A 19,347-nucleotide genomic window follows, 5' to 3' on the forward strand; every position below is an offset into this window, starting at 1 on the left:
CAATGCAGCATCTTATTTATTTTGTTTGATTAGTGTCTTCTGTGATCTATGCTTCAAGGTATTTGAACAAAGATAACTGTTTAATTTCTGTATTATCTCGTACTAGCTTAACTTTGATGTTTTATGCTTTTGTAAATACCATTAACTTAGTTTTCTTTAAATTTCTTTTTAATCCTTAATCGCTGCAATGACTATTTAGATGTTAAGCAAGGTGTTGCAGTTCTTCTAGTGTTTCCGCCAGAAGGACGGTATCGTCTGCATATCTTATGTTATTAAGTGGCCCACGGTTTATTAATAAGCCCTTATTGGCACATACCACAGCGAATGTGGATATCCTCAGTCAGTTCATTTTTAACTTTCACTTTCGCTGGTTGATTCCAATAGAGGTTACATATAATTCTAATGTCTCTAGGGTCTATGTTTTTATTTACCAAAATTTCTTTAAGCCAATGCTGCACACTGTCAAATGCCTTATCAAAATCAATGAAAAAGCTATATAAAGCTATAAGCATATCTAGGCATCTCTACGAAAAAATACTGCAATCATTGCATCGGTATACCGACAAAAGGACGCGGAAAAAAGGACGCGGAAAAAAGGACGCGCGAAAAAAGGACGCGTGGAAAAAATGACGCGTGGAAAAAAGGACGCATAGTATTATTGAAATACTATAAATAGTTTATTTTAATTGACAATAGCAATTACCCCCGTTTATCCCCTATATATAATTACAGAAAATGATTCTACCTAACCTAAAATCGGTTACGGTAAAAGTAAAAAGTGAAAAATATTTATATGAAAAAAACTTGCCTACACACTTTATCTAGGCTTAGGACTGGCAGCAGAAGCTGGCGTGTTTACAAGTTTTTTTTAATTTTTTTTTAATTTTTTGCTTTTTTTGGAATTTTTTTGTCATTTTATTTTTTTTTGTTTTATTTTTGATATTAATTTTTTTTGTATTTTTTTATGTTTGCAACTGAAAATTGTGAGCAATGCCTCTCAAATATTCTAAAGTTGGTCTGTCAGCATAATCGGCAACAATAGCCCTTATCATGTTTGCTGTATCTTGATATTTTCTTTTGCGTGGAGGTACATTGCCCGAAATGTACTGCTCTATTTTCAAAACATTTAAATCATATTCTTTTTTTAGAGAATTAATAAATTTCCAAATATTCGGATGTGCACTATTGAGAAGAGAAGAAAAGCTGTTGTGCCATCCTTCGACAGCATTATTAGTTCGAGGTATATCTTGGTCTGCCAAATCGTAACAATTCCATACATTTGCTGGAAAAAGGGGTTGTCTTCGATTTCCTCTTCTAGCTAATCTCCCTATCCAAGTGTCTTCAAAGTAATTAATCAGCGGCACTAGTAGTTCTTCATTTTGTGTATAAAAATCGCTATTGAGCAACTCCTCGTACACTCTGACTACATGGTTGTCTGGAACAAACGCAAGAGCTGTCAATTTTCTTAGGTGAAGGGCGAAGTCAGGATTCTCAATATATCTACGTTGCAATCCGGCACTTTGAATATGGCGCCACATACACTGCGAGAAATGAAAAAAACATCCGCGGATTCTCACATTTGGGAACTCAGTTTGTGCAGCATTCATTGCCGCTCTTTCAAAGTCCATCATTATTGTTAGAGGGCGCAAGGCCGGATTCAACACCTTTAGTTGCTGAAAAACACGTGTATAAGTCTCTTGTGTTTTGTTCGTTAGAAGTGCAAATACAGTCGGGATTACATTACTGTATCGCACTCCATGAATTGTGTATATTTGAGAAAACAATGGTGGTGCTGAGTTCAATGTTCCATCGGCATACCAATGATCGCATTGTTCCATAAATCTTAAATTTCTTTGTGTTGAAAATAACAAAATACGTTCTTCTTCTGGCCCGCTATCAAATAATAGAAATAGCTCACCGCCTGTAGTTGTTTTATATTCTTCAGGAAGCACAAGTTCTTCTAAATTTCTCGGATTTGCGGTTCGCGTTAAACCCTCATTAGACCCCTTACTGGGCTGGTACTTGGGTTTTTCTAATCCCATACATAATTCTGATAATATGGAATCTAACCTGTTTCAATACCAGAAATCTTGAATCAACATTATATTAGTATTTATTATTTTACTTAAGATATTTTAGTCCTAAGCCTCGATAAAATGTGAGGGCTTTTTTTCATATAATTATTTTTCACTTTTTACTCTTACCGTAACCGATTTTAGGTTAGGTAGAATCATTTTCTATAATAACATATGGGGATAAAAAGGGGGTAATGGCTAATGTCAATTAAACTAAACTATTTATAGTAATTCATTAATAATATGCGTCCTTTTTCCACGCGTCCTTTTTTCGCGCGTCCTTTTTTCGCGCGTCCTTTTTTCCGCGTCCTTTGGTCTCGCGTCCTGTTTTCCGCGTCCTTTTGTCGTAGATTCCATTGCATCTCTTGTTCTCAGACCTTGCCTAAATCCCATTTGTGCTTTACTTATGCCTTCATCTAATTTATTATGCAATTTTGTATGCAGGGTTTTATTATGCAATGTGCAATTTATTTCAATTTTGCAATGGATTATGTATTTTATTATCTTTTATTTTGTGATATGGACGATTTATGTAATTTCTTTGTCTATAAAAAAGTACAGTTTTCAGTGACAATAAGGCATATTTCTATTCTATTCTATTCTATTCTATTCTATTTTATTCTATTATGTTCTATTCTATACTACATTAATAAAGTATCTTTAGGTAGTTTTAAAAAATATATACCATTCAACATTCTATTTTTTTTGTCCTTCTATTGGGAAATACGCCACTGGATACTTGCCCCCGGAATCTCCCGGATCAAGGGTAGGCCTCCTGGGTCAACCGAAGCCGGAACAAGCTGACGCGTTAGGGGGTGCTCTTTAAGGGTTGTAATCGAAAAATCTATGATAATATTTACCCTGCTTCCTTCTGTCAAATGCGTTCTGTATTATGTTCAAGCCTTAGCTCAAGCTGTCTCTTTGTTTGTATTTGATTTCAATCCGAAGATTTCTTTCTTTATGTATTATGTTTGCACTTCGTTTTTATTGTACAGTAAATATGCGACAAAAATTTAAGCAAATAAATGGAAATTGTTATATAAATAAATCACTGATATATAAAAGTGTGGATGAAATTTAAAATTAAGGTATAATGGGTAACCATATCCTACTACCTTCTGCCAAGAAATTTGAGACACAATTGATCTCATTTAGCATAATTAGAGCCGCTTCTTTGATTTTTTTTACCATTTGTTTATTTTTGAGATCTATCAAATTCTCTGTTTTTAATATAAGATTGATGTTCACTTATTCTAACATTTAATGGTCTTGATGTTTCACCTAAATAAAACTGTTTGATTGCTCGATTGTTGAAAATTCATTATTTCTAAACGATAAAAGATAATAATTTTTTAATAAAACAGATGTTAATAAATGTTTTTCCTCTAAGAACCAATTTTCGTTAGAACAAGTAATTTTTGCTCTATCGTATAAGGATTTAACGATTCCCTTTTTAATATTGATATTGATATTAGATATCTGTTGGTGTGTGTTGGTTTTCTATACACCTGAGTCTCATATCTAGTATCGTTCTTAGAAATTAAAACATCCAGGAAAGGTAGTGTGTTATTATATTCCTTTTCCATGGTAAATGTCTCTTCTTTATCGTTTATATAATTCAGGAATGTTGTGTCCAACAACTCTGATCCATGAGGTCATATTAAGAACGGATCATCTACATTTCTCCACCGTACTGCCGGTTTTAAATTTTGGTTAGAAATAATATTTGTTTCAAAATCTTCCATAAATAAATCGGCTAATATTGGAGATAAACTAGAGCCCATTGTTAGACCAAAATTTTGTTTATAAAATTCATTATTTAGTTGAAAATAGGTATTATCAGTAAATAATGTCAATAACTCCATTATAACTGATATATTTAGTCTTCCTTTAGTTGCCAATGTATCATCACTCTCTAATTTTGTCTTGATTATATTCAAAGTCTTATCTAATGGCACATTTGTAGCTTATTTCCATTAAAAACAGTAATTTCTATAAAGAACTGTTTCTACAGATTATACTAAAAAAAATTATATACTCGGTTATTAATAAAATTTAATACGAACACTCGCTGATATTATATTTTTTTAATTACATTCAAAACAGTTACTTCAAATTTTTATTTACTTTGTTGACTTTGCTTTCGCGTTTGATGGGGTAAATTATCGAACTCAGTAGCATATATTACTTTCATGCAATTTGCCATTCCGCATTCTGGCCTTGAAGATGTAACTGTTACGACGACATCTCCCATTTTAATATAACCTAAAAATATAAATATTGAGATTATTTTGAGACCTGGCCAAGGAATTGCTTCATAAATAGTGTGATCATGTGTTATTATGTTCGTATATATATATATATATATATATATATATATATATATATATATATATATATATATATATATATATGTATATATATATATATATATATATATATATATATATATCAATTTGTAGGGATTTTTTTGAATGCGATTACCCATTAGCTTTCCATAAGTCACTCCCAACTGGACCCTGTTGTCAACATCTCTGTTCCATTCGCCACAGAACGGTTTGAGGTAGATTAAAGGTTCAACACCTCTGTAAAGACAAAGTTGTCGTGCTACTCTAGGATATCGAGTTATAACTATTATAGGACATCGTGGTCTGCACCTAAAAAATTATGTAAAATAAAATAAAATGTAAATGTAAAGATTTAATATCTAAAGAGGTAGCAAACCTTTGGAGTTAAACATTTGCAATTTGCAATTAAACATTTGCAATGTGTTGAATCTGGTTTTATTTAAAATAAAAAACTAAGTTGAAGGTACCACAATACCATATCGTTAAGATATCACACTACCAAAAGTTATAGAACAGGTAACAAATTATGTATATCTGGTGAAAAATATATGGGTAGGAAATGAACAGATCCACAGCGATTTAATAAAAGTAACCAATTAACTATATAAAGGAAATGAAATGGCGATGTAGTATATAAAAAAATGGTCAATTTTGAAATATCAAAAGGAGGTTTCCAAAACGGCTACAAATCTCGAGCACGGTTTTATATTTATTTAAAACTCATCTATCAACACACAAGAAAATATTATGAAAAAAAAATCCAAGAGAATGGTAATACAAATACAAGACGAGCAGCGCCTGGCAACCGCAACTTGAAGGCTATGCTACTTATTTAGTAAGCTGGAGGGACAAGGTTCGATCCCCAGGTCACGTAATCGTGGTAGTAGCTGTAAAAAAAGACGAGCATTCCACTTAACTATAGACTGATAGAACTCAGAACCAATTGGAAAAAGTTGTAATCAGCCAAGACCCCCCCAGGTAAAGCTACACGATAACGATGATATCCAAGTCATTATTGCATGGGATGAATAAGACGAAGATAACAAACAGGCCATGAAATAAACTGTATAAAAAACAAAATATCTCACAATTATCAACGGAATAATAACGAATCTGACGATTAAGGATGAAGTAAAAGTTAAAGTTAACACAAGTTTAAATACCTGAGATTAAAGAGCAAATTAAAGAAAAAGTAACCTGAAATAAAAAGATACGTTAAAATATCAAAGATAAAATTAGCTCCCTCTTTAATGCAGGATTTACCAATGCCTCATTTGAAAGAAAATCATCCAGTACTCTTAGAGTTACAACCAATATACTGCTTACTGCTTCCCAAAACTCAATATCCAAAACAAAATCAAAAAAACCATCGTTACTAAACGTCATCTAAATATTTTATCAAAGTTAAGAAGACACAAAGTAAGTGTAGCATACACCACGAAAACGAACTATTTAGGGATCCACCACAACAAAGATCCAGTCAAAAGAAGACATAACTTGGCCTCATGATCTACTTTAAGACTAAGCCAACGCATAATAAGATGGATGAAATATGGCTGAATATAAGCTTACTTAGTGTACACCCACCTACGGAAGAAAAGGAGGATAATGAAAAAGATGAATTATATGACACCTTAGACAAAGAATATGATCGATGTCCACGTCATGACGTGAAAATCATTGCTCTGGACCTTAATGCAAAAATTGGCAAAGAGCAATTTTTCCAGCCAACTATAGGACGTGAGAGCTTACATGAAGAGTCAAATGATAACGGGTTGGGACTAATAAACTTTGCAAGTACTAAAAACATGATAGTAGGAGGAACAAGATTTCCCCATAAAATGATACACAAAGGAACATGAAAATCCCCTGATAACGAAACCATTAACCAGATAGATCACATCCTGATAGATGCAAGGCACTCTTTCGATCTCATAGACGTCAGAAGCTACCGAGGCACAAACATTGACAGTGACCACTTTCTTGTAATGGCAAAAATCAGAGGAAGAATATCAAACCTAAAGAACGATAAACACACGAAACAAGACATAATTAATGTTGATAATCTGCGCATTGAAACCGTTGCGAGAGAGTATAGGAGACAAATGGACGAGGAAATGGAGAGCCTGGAGGTGGGGGAAAATGTAGAGGAACTGTGGAGAAAATGTAAAAACATAATAACTGAAAAAGCAACAAAAATATTGGGGAAAACCAAACCAGTTAAAGAAAACGTATGGTTTGATAAGGAGTGCCAAGAAGCAACAGATAACAAAAACAGGGAATACCTAAAGACAAATCAAGCTGGATGCACAAGAAGAGCAAAGGAAGAATACCGGACCCTAAGAAGAGAAGAAAAATGATTACATAGAAGAAAAAAAGACAATTTGAGCAAAAGCAGTTGGAAAGCACAGAATGGCTAAGAAATCAAAATGAAACTCGAAAGTTCTACAGAAATCTAACAAAATGCGCAAAGAGTTTAAGCCAAGAATAAGGAGCTGTAAGGATGTAGAAGGAAACATCCTAAATGATACGGCCTCAATCCTAAACAGATGGGTTGAATTTTTCGATGCAAAATTTAATGGCCATCATATCGAAGAAGCAGATAACACCCTAGCAAATCGAAATGATTGGAATCCTTTCAACCCAAACGAAAGACCACCTACCATCGAAAACGTTGCCCAAGCCATTAAAAAGCTTAAAAATTATAAATCACCAGGAATTGATCAAATTTGCAGTGAGCTCTACAAGAATGGTGGTGATGCCCTACTACAGACACTGCATAAGCTTTTACTTCTTGTTTGGCATAATGAGACCATGCCTTGTAAATGGGCTCAAGGCGTGATATGCCCGTTACATAAAAAAGGTGACCAGCTCCAGTGTGACAACTATAGAGGTATAACCCTGTTAACAACTGCTTACAAAATACTAGCAAATATTCTCTACGAAAGGCTGCAAGTTTACACAGTGGGCATAGTTGGTAAAAATCAAGCTGGATTCACTCCAGAAAAATCAACAATTGACCAGATTCATTCAATAAGACAGATTCTCGAGAAAACATTAGAATCCAATATTGAAACCCATCACCTATTCGTCGACTTCAAGGCCGCATACAACAGTGTCAACAGTGCTATACCAATCAATGCATGAGTTTGGTATACCAGAGAAACTTATCCGACTAACGAGAATGACAATGTCTAACTTAGAAGCCACTGTTAGAATACAGGGAGAGAATTTTCTAGATCCTTTTAGATAACGGATGGACTCAGACAAGGGGATGCTCTGGCTTGCCTCCTATTTAATATTGCCTTAGAAAAGGCAGTCCTAGATACACGAATTAGGGATGGCGGTACTATTTACAATAGAGCGATACAAGTCTTAGCATATGCTGATGCCATTGACATAATAGGACGTAGCAAGCGAGATGTTGAGCAACATCTCCTAGAATTGGAAACAGCGGCGAAACAGGTCAGTCTAGTCATCAACGAAGACAAAACCAAGTACATGTTGGTTACAAAGGATCCGATAGCAAATGAGGAACGAGAAACAGTCTTTGGAAGTCATACCTTTGGACGTGTTGACAACTTCACATACCATGGGTCGCTATTGACTGCTACCAATAAAACAAGCGAATAAATCAAAAGACGAATAAATCTTACAAATAGGGCATACTATGGACTCCAAAAGCATTTCCACTCAAGAAACATTCAAAGAAGAACTAAAATATTTATATACAATACATTGCTGAGGCCGGTCCTCACATATGGAGCAGAAACATGGACTTTAACACAGAAAGATGAAAGACTTTTGGGAATATTTGAGCGTAAAATACTCCGCAAAATATTTGGAGCTATAAACGACCAAGGGCAGTGGCGCAGAAGATATAATTTTGAATTGTATCAGCTCTTTGATGAGCCAGATGTCATAACGTTCATTAAAACACAGCGACTCAGATGGGCTGGAAACATAATACGAATGCCAGAAAATACGATTGCTAAAAAGCTAACCACAGGAACACCTGTAGGAAGAAGAAGCAAAGGCCGACCGCTAATTGGGTGGTTAGATGGAGTTGAAACCGACTTACGGATATTAAAAATCAGAAGATGGCAACATGTTGCCAGAAACCGAACAGAATGGCGACGAATCTTAGAGCAGGCCAAGATCCACAGAGGATTGTCGAGCCAAAGATGATGATAAAATATGTCTGGGAGACGTGAAAGTCTTCCCTTGCGTTAAAAACTAGAACACATTAAAATGTACATACCTGGATATAATTCTTGCAGTTCTACCCGAAGAAGTCAGACACACGATAGCGGCTGCATTGCTACTTGAAGCTGCCTCCACAACAGAAATCCCAAGGCTGTATATAGGTTCCATTGGAGCGGGAAAATGACTTACTAGGTCGGAAAACAGTTGCTTTTGATGAATTGCTGGTTCTGCTTCTTTACAAATGATACTAACAAATTTAATAATATCTTTATTGTTTGTATTTCGTGGTAGAAGTAGGGCATCGGTACCACTAAGGACTGAGTTTGTGATATCAATTACTTCTGATTTTGAAATTTCTGTAGCGTTCGCTACGGATGATGTGCTAATTATTGGTTTTCCTAGAAAATATAATTTGGTATTAGTTGGTTAATTTATTGCTTTTGTGTTAAAAAACAGAAAACTAAGGTAAGGCTATTAAAAGTAGTAAGCAGAAATAAAAAGCAAAAGAAACATTAATAATTACACTTTCAATAGAAGATTTAGATCTGTGTTGGTTAAGAAAAATTCGTAGGATATATGTATTTTACAAAAAAGCTTATTTAAAATAATTGTGTACCTGCCAAATTGCATTTTGCTGCTATAGATTTCTGGATCAAAAACACTTTTTCCTTAGGCAATTCAATAACAAGTCGATCGGCGTCGATTAGTATTCCATCTGCAGTTTTGATTATTTCGTCGATATTTTCTACGGCAATTTCAGTGTCTACCTTGACTACGATTAGGATGGTGTTACCACGAGACCCGAGAATATCTTTCACATCGAGAACACCTAAAATATGTAAGATATAATTCATTAGATTTAAACGGATTCTACGCAGAGATTAATAAATTACGACCAATGATTTTAAAAGAACACAGAAGGATAAAACTGCGTTTATGGATATTGTTTATAAATAAAGGAGAAAATTTTTGTTTTTTGATCAAGTACAGGAGGATTTACACGGAGGAAACTAACAAAAGACTGAGACAAACAGAGCGCCAAAAAGAAACATGGACAATGGAAGAAAGATGGAATACATACAGTGAAGTATTAAAGACAACAGCAACTCAAGTGTGTGGAATCAAAAAACATAATAAACAGTTGAAAAAGACAAGATGGTGGAATAAAGAAGTGAAGACAGAAATAAAAAAGACGAAAATAGCATGGAAAAAATACATCGAAACGGGACTAGAAGAACATAAAGAAAAATACTATAGGCAGAGACGATTGGTCAAAAGACAGTCACACAAGCAAAAGCAAAAACATGGAAAGAATTTGGAAAAGAACTTCAGGAAGAATATATAACAAATAATAGGAACTTTTGGACGACAATACGATACATAAGGCAAGGAAAACGAAAGGAAATAAACGCAGTAGGAGATACTTCAAACCAAATACAAATAATCCCAGAACAAGTAGCTAGGGTATGGAAAGAATATTATGAGAAAAAATTTGATACCGAAGTGATAAAGGAAGACAATATAATCAATGAAGGCGAAGAAAACACAGAGCCAGAGCAAATAAGTAGAGAAGAAGTAATAGAAGGATTATCAAATATAAAAATACGCAAGGCAGATGGAGATGATGAAATTGAACCGAAAATGGTAAAATACATGGTAGAAGAAGGAATAAACTGTCTATAAAAAATATATAAAGAGGCGTGAAAAAAACAAACAATCCTTAAAGACTGGCAGAACATGTAAACTGTGACAACTATAGAGCAATTTGTCTGTCATCGGTATGCTTTAAAATATATACGAAAATAATAGAGAAGAGAGTGAGACAAGAAGTAGAGATGGTATTGGGAGAAGAACAAACGGCATTTAGATCGGGAAGACAGACAAATGACAACATATATATCATTAGAAACCTAATAGAAAGAAGCATAGATACGGAGGAAAAACTAGTATTAGCATTCATAGACCTAAGAGCAGCATTTGACACGATAGAAAGACATATTATAGGGAAATGCTTGAGGAAAATAAACGTACCTAAAGCTTTAATAAAAATTATAGAAAGTACTTACAAAGAGGTGAAAGGAAGGGTACAAATAACAGGGGAATGATCGGAAGCATTTAATTGGAAGAGAGGTATTAAACAAGGAGATAGTCTCAGCCTTTTGCTATTCATAATATTAATGAACGAATTGATAAGAAACACTAGAGTCAGAACCAATCAACTACAGATAATAATAGGTTACCGCAGATTACAACCGGTAACACTAGAGTACTTAATGTATGCAGACGACATAGTACTAATAGCAGATTCCGAGAATAAAATGCAGAAACTTATGGATATATGGGTAGAACAAATAGAAGAACTAAAAATGGAGATAAACGAGGAAAAAAGTAAGATAATGATAATCAGCGGCAAAGGAGAGGAAGATAATCAAATAAAGATAAAATGTAAAAGCTAAGAATTGGAAATAGTAACAACTTACGAATACCTGGGAAGAGCAGGATACCATAAGAGCAGGATTAACGCAATGGAGATGAGACATCTAAGAAGGATAGTTGGAAAGACAAAATGGGATAGATTAAGCAACGAGACTATTAGGAGAATGGCCAACCAGGAACCGATAATGAACAAAATAGCAAAGAGACAAATGAACTGGTATGACATGAGGACTGATGAGGACGCAATCCAATAGAATAACAAGAAAAGTTTATGAAGCAAACAACATTGGAAAAAAAAGAGGCAGACCAAGAAAAAAATGAATACAGCAAGTACTAGAGGCGGGAAAACTTAAACAAAAATCACTCGAGGAATTGAAAATAATGGCAGAAAACAGAAAAGAATGAAAGAGGTGGGTAAATGGAAATTAAAATAGCTAGCCTAAATCTGACACCCCAATAGGGTAAAAGAAAGGGGAGAAAGAAAGAAAGATCAAGTACAGTTCTTAAAAAATGTTTTAAAATGACTTTTAATATTTTGAAACAATTTTCAAAAAATTATTATAATACACCAAATAATCTTATTTTTAATTAATTTATTACTAATATATTTGGATTTGTCTACTTACCTTGTTTGTTCTGAATGCCGGATACAAAAAGGTACTCAACACATTCTCCAATAGCCATTTTTAAAAGTTCTTTATCACTGGCCGATATCGCCGGCAAAGGTATCGTGGCATTCGGTACTGTTACTGAGGCGTTACTGATAAGCATCCCTGAAAGAAGGTTAAAAAATGAGCACCCCATCAAGTAAAAGTATTAAAGTGATGCTATGTCTTCTATACTACATGAGGTCTATCAAGCACTAAACAATAATCTTTATACTGGTACTGTTTTTTTGTGACTATGCCAAAGCTTTTGATTGTGTAAATTACGACACTTTGATTACGGAATTCGAGGTATTTCTTTGAATTGGCTCCAATCTTACTTAAGGAATAAGAAACAACTATTTAGAGCACATGATACTGACTCTAGTCACAAAAGCATTATTATCACAAGGTTCAGTATTAAGTCCTCTACTTTTCCTTATCTTTATAAATGACATCACTAAGTTAAAAATCAATGGAAACATTTTTCTTTTTGCTGATGATACCAGTATCACCTGGAGGAACTCTAATATTCCAACTCTTGATATAACTCGAACTTCTGGTCTACTTAAAATAAAAACCTGGTTCGACTTTAATTTACTCTCTTTTAACATGGATAAGACAATAACATTATCCTATAAAGGAGCTCTTCAACCCTTACTTCTTAATAACAGCCAGATCAGTATCGTTGATTCTGTAAAAGGTATTTTTATACACAGCAACCTTAAATCAATTCCGTCCACTCCGTTCATATCGATTTGTTAGGTAAGAAACTAGCCTCAGCCTGCTATGCAATAAGATCTGTTTCGAAGGAAATCAATTTAGCATCTTCCAAAATACCATAATTACACTACTTATGGTATATATGGAAAAATATATACAAGGCGTGTTTTTTAAGTAAGTACCGTTTTGGAATTAAAAAAGACGTGCAAAGATATGGCAATAATTTTATTTTTACATGAAAGCATGTACCTTAATTTACTTTTCTACATAATTTACGTGAATATTGAGGCACTTGTCATAACGTGGCACCAGTTTTTGAATACCCTCCTGATAAAATTCTGCCGCCTGACTTGTTAACCACTGCATCACAAATGTTTTGACTTCGTTATCGTCTTGAAGACGCTGACCGTCCAGGTGTTTCGTCAAGTGCTGAAACAAATGGTAGTCGCTGGGCGCCAGATCAGGGCTGTATGGAGGATGATCTAGAGTTTCCCATTTAAATGATTTGATAAGATCTTTGGTCTGATTAGCCACATGTGGACGGACATTGTCATGCAGCAAAACGATACCCTTACTCAACTTGCCACGTCTTTTGTTCTGGATTACACGACGCAGATTTTTCAATGTCTCACAATAAGACGCTGCATTGATTGTTTCATTACGATGCAGAAACTCCACTAGCAATACTCCTTTTCTGTCCCAAAAAATTGTGCACATGATTTTCCGGGAAGAAATTGTTTGCTTAAACTTCACTCTTTTGGGTGATGATGAATGTCGCCATTCCATGGATTGTGGTTTCGATTCTGGTGTGACGTAGGCCACCCACGTTTCGTCACCAGTAACAATTTGGCCTAAAAAATCTTCACCTTCACTGTGGTACTGCTCAAGGAAAGTCAATGCACTGCCTATACGTTGGGTTTTGTGCAAATTCGTCAACATTTTTGGAACCCAACGTGAACACAATTTCCGTTAATTCAAGTTCTCGGTAACAATGCGATACAAAACACTACGAGAATACTGAGGAAAGCAGTCAGACAATGATGAAATTGTAAAACGTCTGTTTTCTCTCACCTTTTCGTCCACTTTCTGCACCAAATTTTCCTTAACGACCGAAGGACGCCCACTCCGTTCTTCATCATGCACATTTGTGCGGCCATCTTTAAATGCTCTTACCCATTTCCTTACCATTCCATCACTCATAATGTTTTGTCCGTAAACTTCAACGATCTTACGATGAACATCGATCGGTTTTACGCCTTTAGCACTAAGAAATCATATAACAGCCCGTACTTTACAATCAGCGTAACTCACGGTTGTTGGAGGCATCTTAAACACTGGAGTAAACAAGTATACAATGAAGAACCAGACTGTAATGGCGTCAGTGCGTAGACAAGAGATGTAGGTAACCAACGCTCATGCGCGGAACGCTGACCGTAGCACTGCGGCGGCGAAATCGCAAAACGGTACTTACTTAAAAAATATGCCTCGTACTTTATACCCGCTTTGTTTACAATACATCTAAGAATGCTTTCTACACAATCTAGAGAAGATACTAATTTAACAGATCCATTATCCAACACAACTTGGTCCCAGCCAGAACAGCAACAGGAAAGTTATCATAGTCAAAGTATATCATATTATCTTCGTTGACGAATGCTTCGAAATTTGGTTGTATGATCAGTTTAGTCTCTTTTCCTTTCCCATATGTATTTAATTCTCTTTCAGTGGACTGATTCTTATCCTTATTCTTTTTATTGCTAGACCCAATAGAACTACCCGTCTTATTTTTCTACTTAAGTTTTCGACCATTTTTTGCACATTTACTAGTAATTTTTCTTTAATTTATCACGATCTGGATCTAACCTTATTCCTGCAGCTAATAATTCTTCAATAGTGTTAAAATCTATATTTGGAATGATTCTGCAGACGGTCTGAATAGATTGAAATTTTATTGGGATTGATCTTTTGTTGAGTTCGTAAGATAATCGATGCTACTTTAAAAAACTGCTTTATACTGATTACTAAAAACATTTTTTGCTTCATTACTCTTCTACTTCTTTAGGTATCGTCTTCTGTTAGAAGGTTGGTAATAATTACTGCTATCTTTACTTTTGCTACTGTAGCTAAGAATAAAACTACAGATCTGCATTTATACCACTTGTACTATCATCTCTAACAAACAAATACTCATCTCCTCTCATCACATGACCTTTTACTACTCTTAGAATGTACCATTCACGGTTACTTAGGATGTTAATCTTGCGCTCTCAGTGATTCTTATTTAATTAAAGTAATTCATCTAACTTGTGGAAATGAAAGGTGACAAAACAGCAATGAATATGGATCTAAAAAACTAACAAAAAACATAAATAAACCTCAGGTATCGGCAATAAATTTGGCACAGCATCAGGCCAAGATTAAATTTGGTGATGATAGCAAGGAAACAACAACAAAGGATAACATAACGTCCAAAGGCCAAGGAACAAAAAAATATAGAGAAAGCAAAAAAATATATTAACAATAGCAACATAGAATATTAAGACGTTATTAAGGACTGAAGAAAAAATGAAAGAAGTAGCAAGCTAGTTAAAAAATATACAATAAACATCGCTGCGATACAAGAAGTAAGATATTAAAAACAGGATAAATTATAAAAGAAGAATATGTATTTTTGGGCAGTGGAGATGACAAAAAAGGCAAGCATGGAGTGGGGTTTTACATAAATAAGAAACTCACAAACAACATAACAAAGTTCAATCTGATAGACGAAAGGATCGCCACATCCAGACTAAAAATGAAATAAAGCACTATATAACATTAATACATATACGAGTATATGCTCGTTTACTGAAACATCCGATTCAACAGAAAAATATGAATTCTAAAATCTAAATAATGCGTACGGTAAATACCAAGAAAAAATATGCTATATTACTGGAAGACACAAACGCATAACTCGGGAAACAATGATACTTAAAAAACCTATTTGGAAACGGAATAGGAACTCTATACGACAAAACAAATGACAGTAGCTACAGAATCTGTCAACCCGCAGCAACGCTAAATATAACTATTCTATCAACAAAATTTGAGTATCCAAAAAAAACATAAGGCAACCTGGAGACATCCATATGGCAGTGAAAATCAAACCGATATGTCCTAGTTACCAAAGAGTTAGTACAAAAAATACTGAACAAATGATTTAACAGAAAGACAAAAGCGGACATGGACCACTTTCTGGTAATAATAACAATGAGCTCGCCTAGATGGAAAAAAGATATCAAGCTAAAACAAACTCTAATAAATGGAACCTAGAAGCATTAGAAGAGACTTGAATAAGAGAAGATTAGATAAATGAAAATATATTCAAAATTATGAGTCAGCCCAAAAAAAACCAAAGATGGCAAGAATTAAAAACAAGATAAATGAAACAAGAAATAAAGTAATATGAAAGAAACAAATAACAAAAAGGAAAAAGATTGGTATGAACTGGTTACGTGAAAAGCACCATAAAATAAAACAATTTTACAAAAAAAAGTTTGAGCAACAAAAAATTCGCCCAGCACAAAACAAAACCAAAAAGAAAAAACATTATTTGAAGGTAAACAGATCAGCAGATCATAGGAACAATATTCTGAAAAAATGCCATTCACTACGGAGAAAATACTGTAATGAAGAAGTAAGACCAATAATACAAGATACGACGAAGCAAAAATTCATACAGAAGAAGTACAAAAATAAATTAAATACCTCCAAAACAGCAAAGCAGCAGGAGAAGATGAAATAGCAGTGGAATTAATAAAATACGGAGAAATAAAATTACACAAAGAAATAAACAAGGTAATATAACAAATATCGACACAAAATACAGTACCAGATGATTGGAACGGATGTGTTACAGTGACTCTTATAAAAAAGGAGAATGGGAGGAGTGCGAGAATTACAGCATGAGACTTTAATCATGCGCTGAACGAATATTAGGAGAATATCAGAACGTGTTCAGATCGGGGAGATTAACAATTAATTCCATACATACACTGAAGCAAATGATTAAAAAATTGAGAGAATAGAACAGAAAAATACACGTTATATTCATAGATTTCAAAACCCGTTTTGATACAATTAATCGGACGAAAATGATGGAAGAGCTAGAGCATCTTGGAATCCCAAAAAATTAAGATATGTTAACGGTCAATTTCTTTAAAGATAAGACTTCTGAGATGCTGTGTTCTCCGTATTATTTTATGAGTTGGAGGCTTGGACATTAAAGAAATATGTTTCGGACAGTTTAGAAGCCTTCGAGTTATGGGCCTACAGAAGGATATTAAGAATAAGTTGAGTGAATAGAGTCACGAATGTCGAGGTGTTGAGAAGAATGGGAAAAGATAAAGAGGTTTTAAATACAATCAAAATCAGAAAACTGCAATAACTGAGACATGTCATGAGATGGGAGCGTTATAACTTGTTACAATTAATAATGCAAGGAAGAATACAGGGTAGAAGGAGTCACGGAAGAAGACGCATCTCCTGGTTGAATAATTTGAGAGCTTGGTTTAACTGCACTTCTGCTGACCTCTTTAGAGCAGCGGTATCGAAAGTGCGAATTGCCATGATGGTTGCCAACCTTCTTAGAGGAGATGGCACATGAAGAAGAAGAAGATGCTAACGGCGAGTCCATCTAAAGAACACAACAACAAAAATAAGTTTCAAGGAACAACTTCCAAGGCATGAAACAAGGTGTCTCTATCTTCCCGGCACTGTCTGATGTTAGAAGCAATAATAAGGAGGACAAACTTAGCAAACAAAAATAATATTACAGATCAACTTCAAGTAATGGCATATGCAGACACTTATAAGAAGACACTTATAAGAGCAATTAAAAAATTAGATAAAGAAGCAAACAGAATGGGGCTAGAGATAAACAAAATACATGACGATAGGAAAGGACGGCACAATAACTCAGAAATATCTAATAACTCAAAACCATAAATTTAAAACTGTCTCCACCTTTAACTACTTGGGAGTAACAATAGAAAAAAATGAAAGAGAGAGAACAAAGAAAAGAAGTGTGAAAGGAATCAACATATGAAATGAATAGAAACCTGCTAAAAAGCAGAACTTTAACTAAAAGAATAAAGATGGACCTATATAAGATGTTAATAAGACCTGTTGTTTAATATGGGGTAGAAACAACGACGATTAACAAGAAAGAGGAAGATAGCGTTCTGAAATTTGAAAGCAAAATAATGAGAACAGAAAAATGGGGAGAAAGTAAAATAAAAAAGAATGAAATTAAAGAGAGAAAGTATAGTAAGATACATAAAATCTCTTTACTGGATGGAATGGATAGGAGATATTCAGAGACGCCCACACTCATATATGACGAAAAGAATAACGATCTGGATACCACTATGGCCCATGTGTAGAGAAAGACCTAGAAAAAGATGGCTGAATAATGTAGAAGATAATAAAAGAACAATAAATGTTAAACACTGGAAAGGTCAGTGCAAGGACAGAAAGAAATGGAAAAGAGTCACGACAGCAGCAAAGACAGACAGCAAGCTATAAATGACATAAAGGAATAATTCACCTCACCTAAGAATAGAATTTTAAACGCCATGACGTTAGCTATAATTGCTAGGAATTGTAGCACTTTATGAATGAATATATTTTTAAAATAATAAGATAACGAGATAAATCCGAAAGTATTCTCCAAAACAAAAAGCAGCTACTGAAAGCGGTCGGTTCTGGCTATGTAACTAGTCTTTAAAATAAATCAATTGGCAATACGACATGTTATTCCAACAAATGGTTATAAAAAAAAAGGTTATCTAAATTAATGAATAGCATTTTCCAACAAAACCATATATGGGATTCAACTCTAATAAATGGAAAAAAAAGTAGAACAATATATTGTTTACACCTGCTTTGTCTACAATGCATCTAATAATGCTCTCGACACAATCCAGAGCTACCAATGTAACAGATCCATTATCCAACACAACTTGGTCCCCAGGTTGAACACAATTGGGAAAGTTATCATAGTCTACGTATATCATATCTTCGTTGACAAATTCTTCCAACTCTGGTTGTGTGGTGAGTTTAGTCTCTTTCCCTTCTTCCATATATATTTGTTTTTTATTTCCTTTCAGTGAACCAATTCTTATCTCAGGCCCTTTGATTTCTAGTCCAATACCCAATGGAACTACGCGTCTAATTTTTCTACTAAAGATATCAACCATTGTTCGCACTTTTACCAGTACTTCCTTTAATTTGTCAAGATTTGGAGCTACTAATACAGCTACGCGCATTCCTCCAGCTAGCAATTCTTCAATAGTATTTAGGGATATATTCGGATTGATGCTACAAACAATTTGAGTTGATTTGAATCTTGCTGGAATTGATCTTATGTTGAGTTTCGTAAGGTAATCGATGTTACTTGCACAAAACGCTGCTTCGTACTGGTTATTTAAAACATCTTTTGCTTCATTGCTGTTAAAATCTATCATCCATGGTAGTTTGGGACAATTTCTTAAACAGTCCATGTTGGTACTATAAATTTTGAAATAAACACAATATTTTAATAAAAAATATTATATATCTTGTCAATAAACGTCACGATTTAACAGTAATTGACATTTTGACTTGTTTTCCTTTTTCGTAAGTCATTTTTTGGTTTTTATTAAACATAATATTGGGCGGATGGATTTTGACGCAAAAGGACGATTTCATACCTACAAGCTGAAACTTATATTAATCGATAGATGATGATGCCAGTATGCTATGTTTAAAAGTTTATTAAAAATTTTCCACAGGACCTATTTATTTATATTACTACCTACAAATTATAAAAAATTGATTGTTTCGCTTCAAAAATTGGGCATTTGTTGAGACGAAAATTATTCTTGCGATTTT

At 34.2% G+C, this 19,347-nt stretch overlaps 1 protein-coding gene across 1 annotated transcript; it reads right to left on the reverse strand.

The window, feature by feature from the left end:
- Nucleotides 1-4,113: 4,113 nt before the first annotated feature.
- LOC140447028 (pyruvate kinase-like) lies at nt 4,114-19,053 on the reverse strand. The gene is made up of 6 exons (XM_072539616.1): nt 18,356-19,053; nt 11,692-11,838; nt 9,246-9,458; nt 8,685-9,027; nt 4,560-4,732; nt 4,114-4,340 (listed from the first exon to the last, which is right to left on the reverse strand). The coding sequence occupies exons 1-6, from the start codon at nt 18,975-18,977 to the stop codon at nt 4,195-4,197; spliced, it is 1,644 nt and encodes a 547-aa protein (XP_072395717.1). The 5' UTR covers nt 18,978-19,053; the 3' UTR covers nt 4,114-4,194.
- Between the last annotated feature and the right edge of the window lie 294 nt (nt 19,054-19,347).

The sequence above is a fragment of the Diabrotica undecimpunctata genome, chromosome 7 (genome assembly GCF_040954645.1).
Source record: "Diabrotica undecimpunctata isolate CICGRU chromosome 7, icDiaUnde3, whole genome shotgun sequence".
Taxonomy (NCBI): Eukaryota; Metazoa; Arthropoda; class Insecta; order Coleoptera; family Chrysomelidae; genus Diabrotica; species Diabrotica undecimpunctata.

Excerpts from the sequence above, each read along its gene's own strand:
- LOC140447028 (XM_072539616.1), bottom strand. The coding sequence starts at position 18,977 with ATGGACTGTTTAAGAAATTGTCCCAAACTACCATGGATGATAGATTTT. Across the intron at positions 11,839-18,355 it reads ATGCATTGTAGACAAAGCAG|GGATGCTTATCAGTAACGCC; the intron begins GTGTAAACAATA and ends ACCTTCTTTCAG. Across the intron at positions 4,733-8,684 it reads ACTGCAAGAATTATATCCAG|GTGCAGACCACGATGTCCTA; the intron begins GTATGTACATTT and ends ATAATTTTTTAG.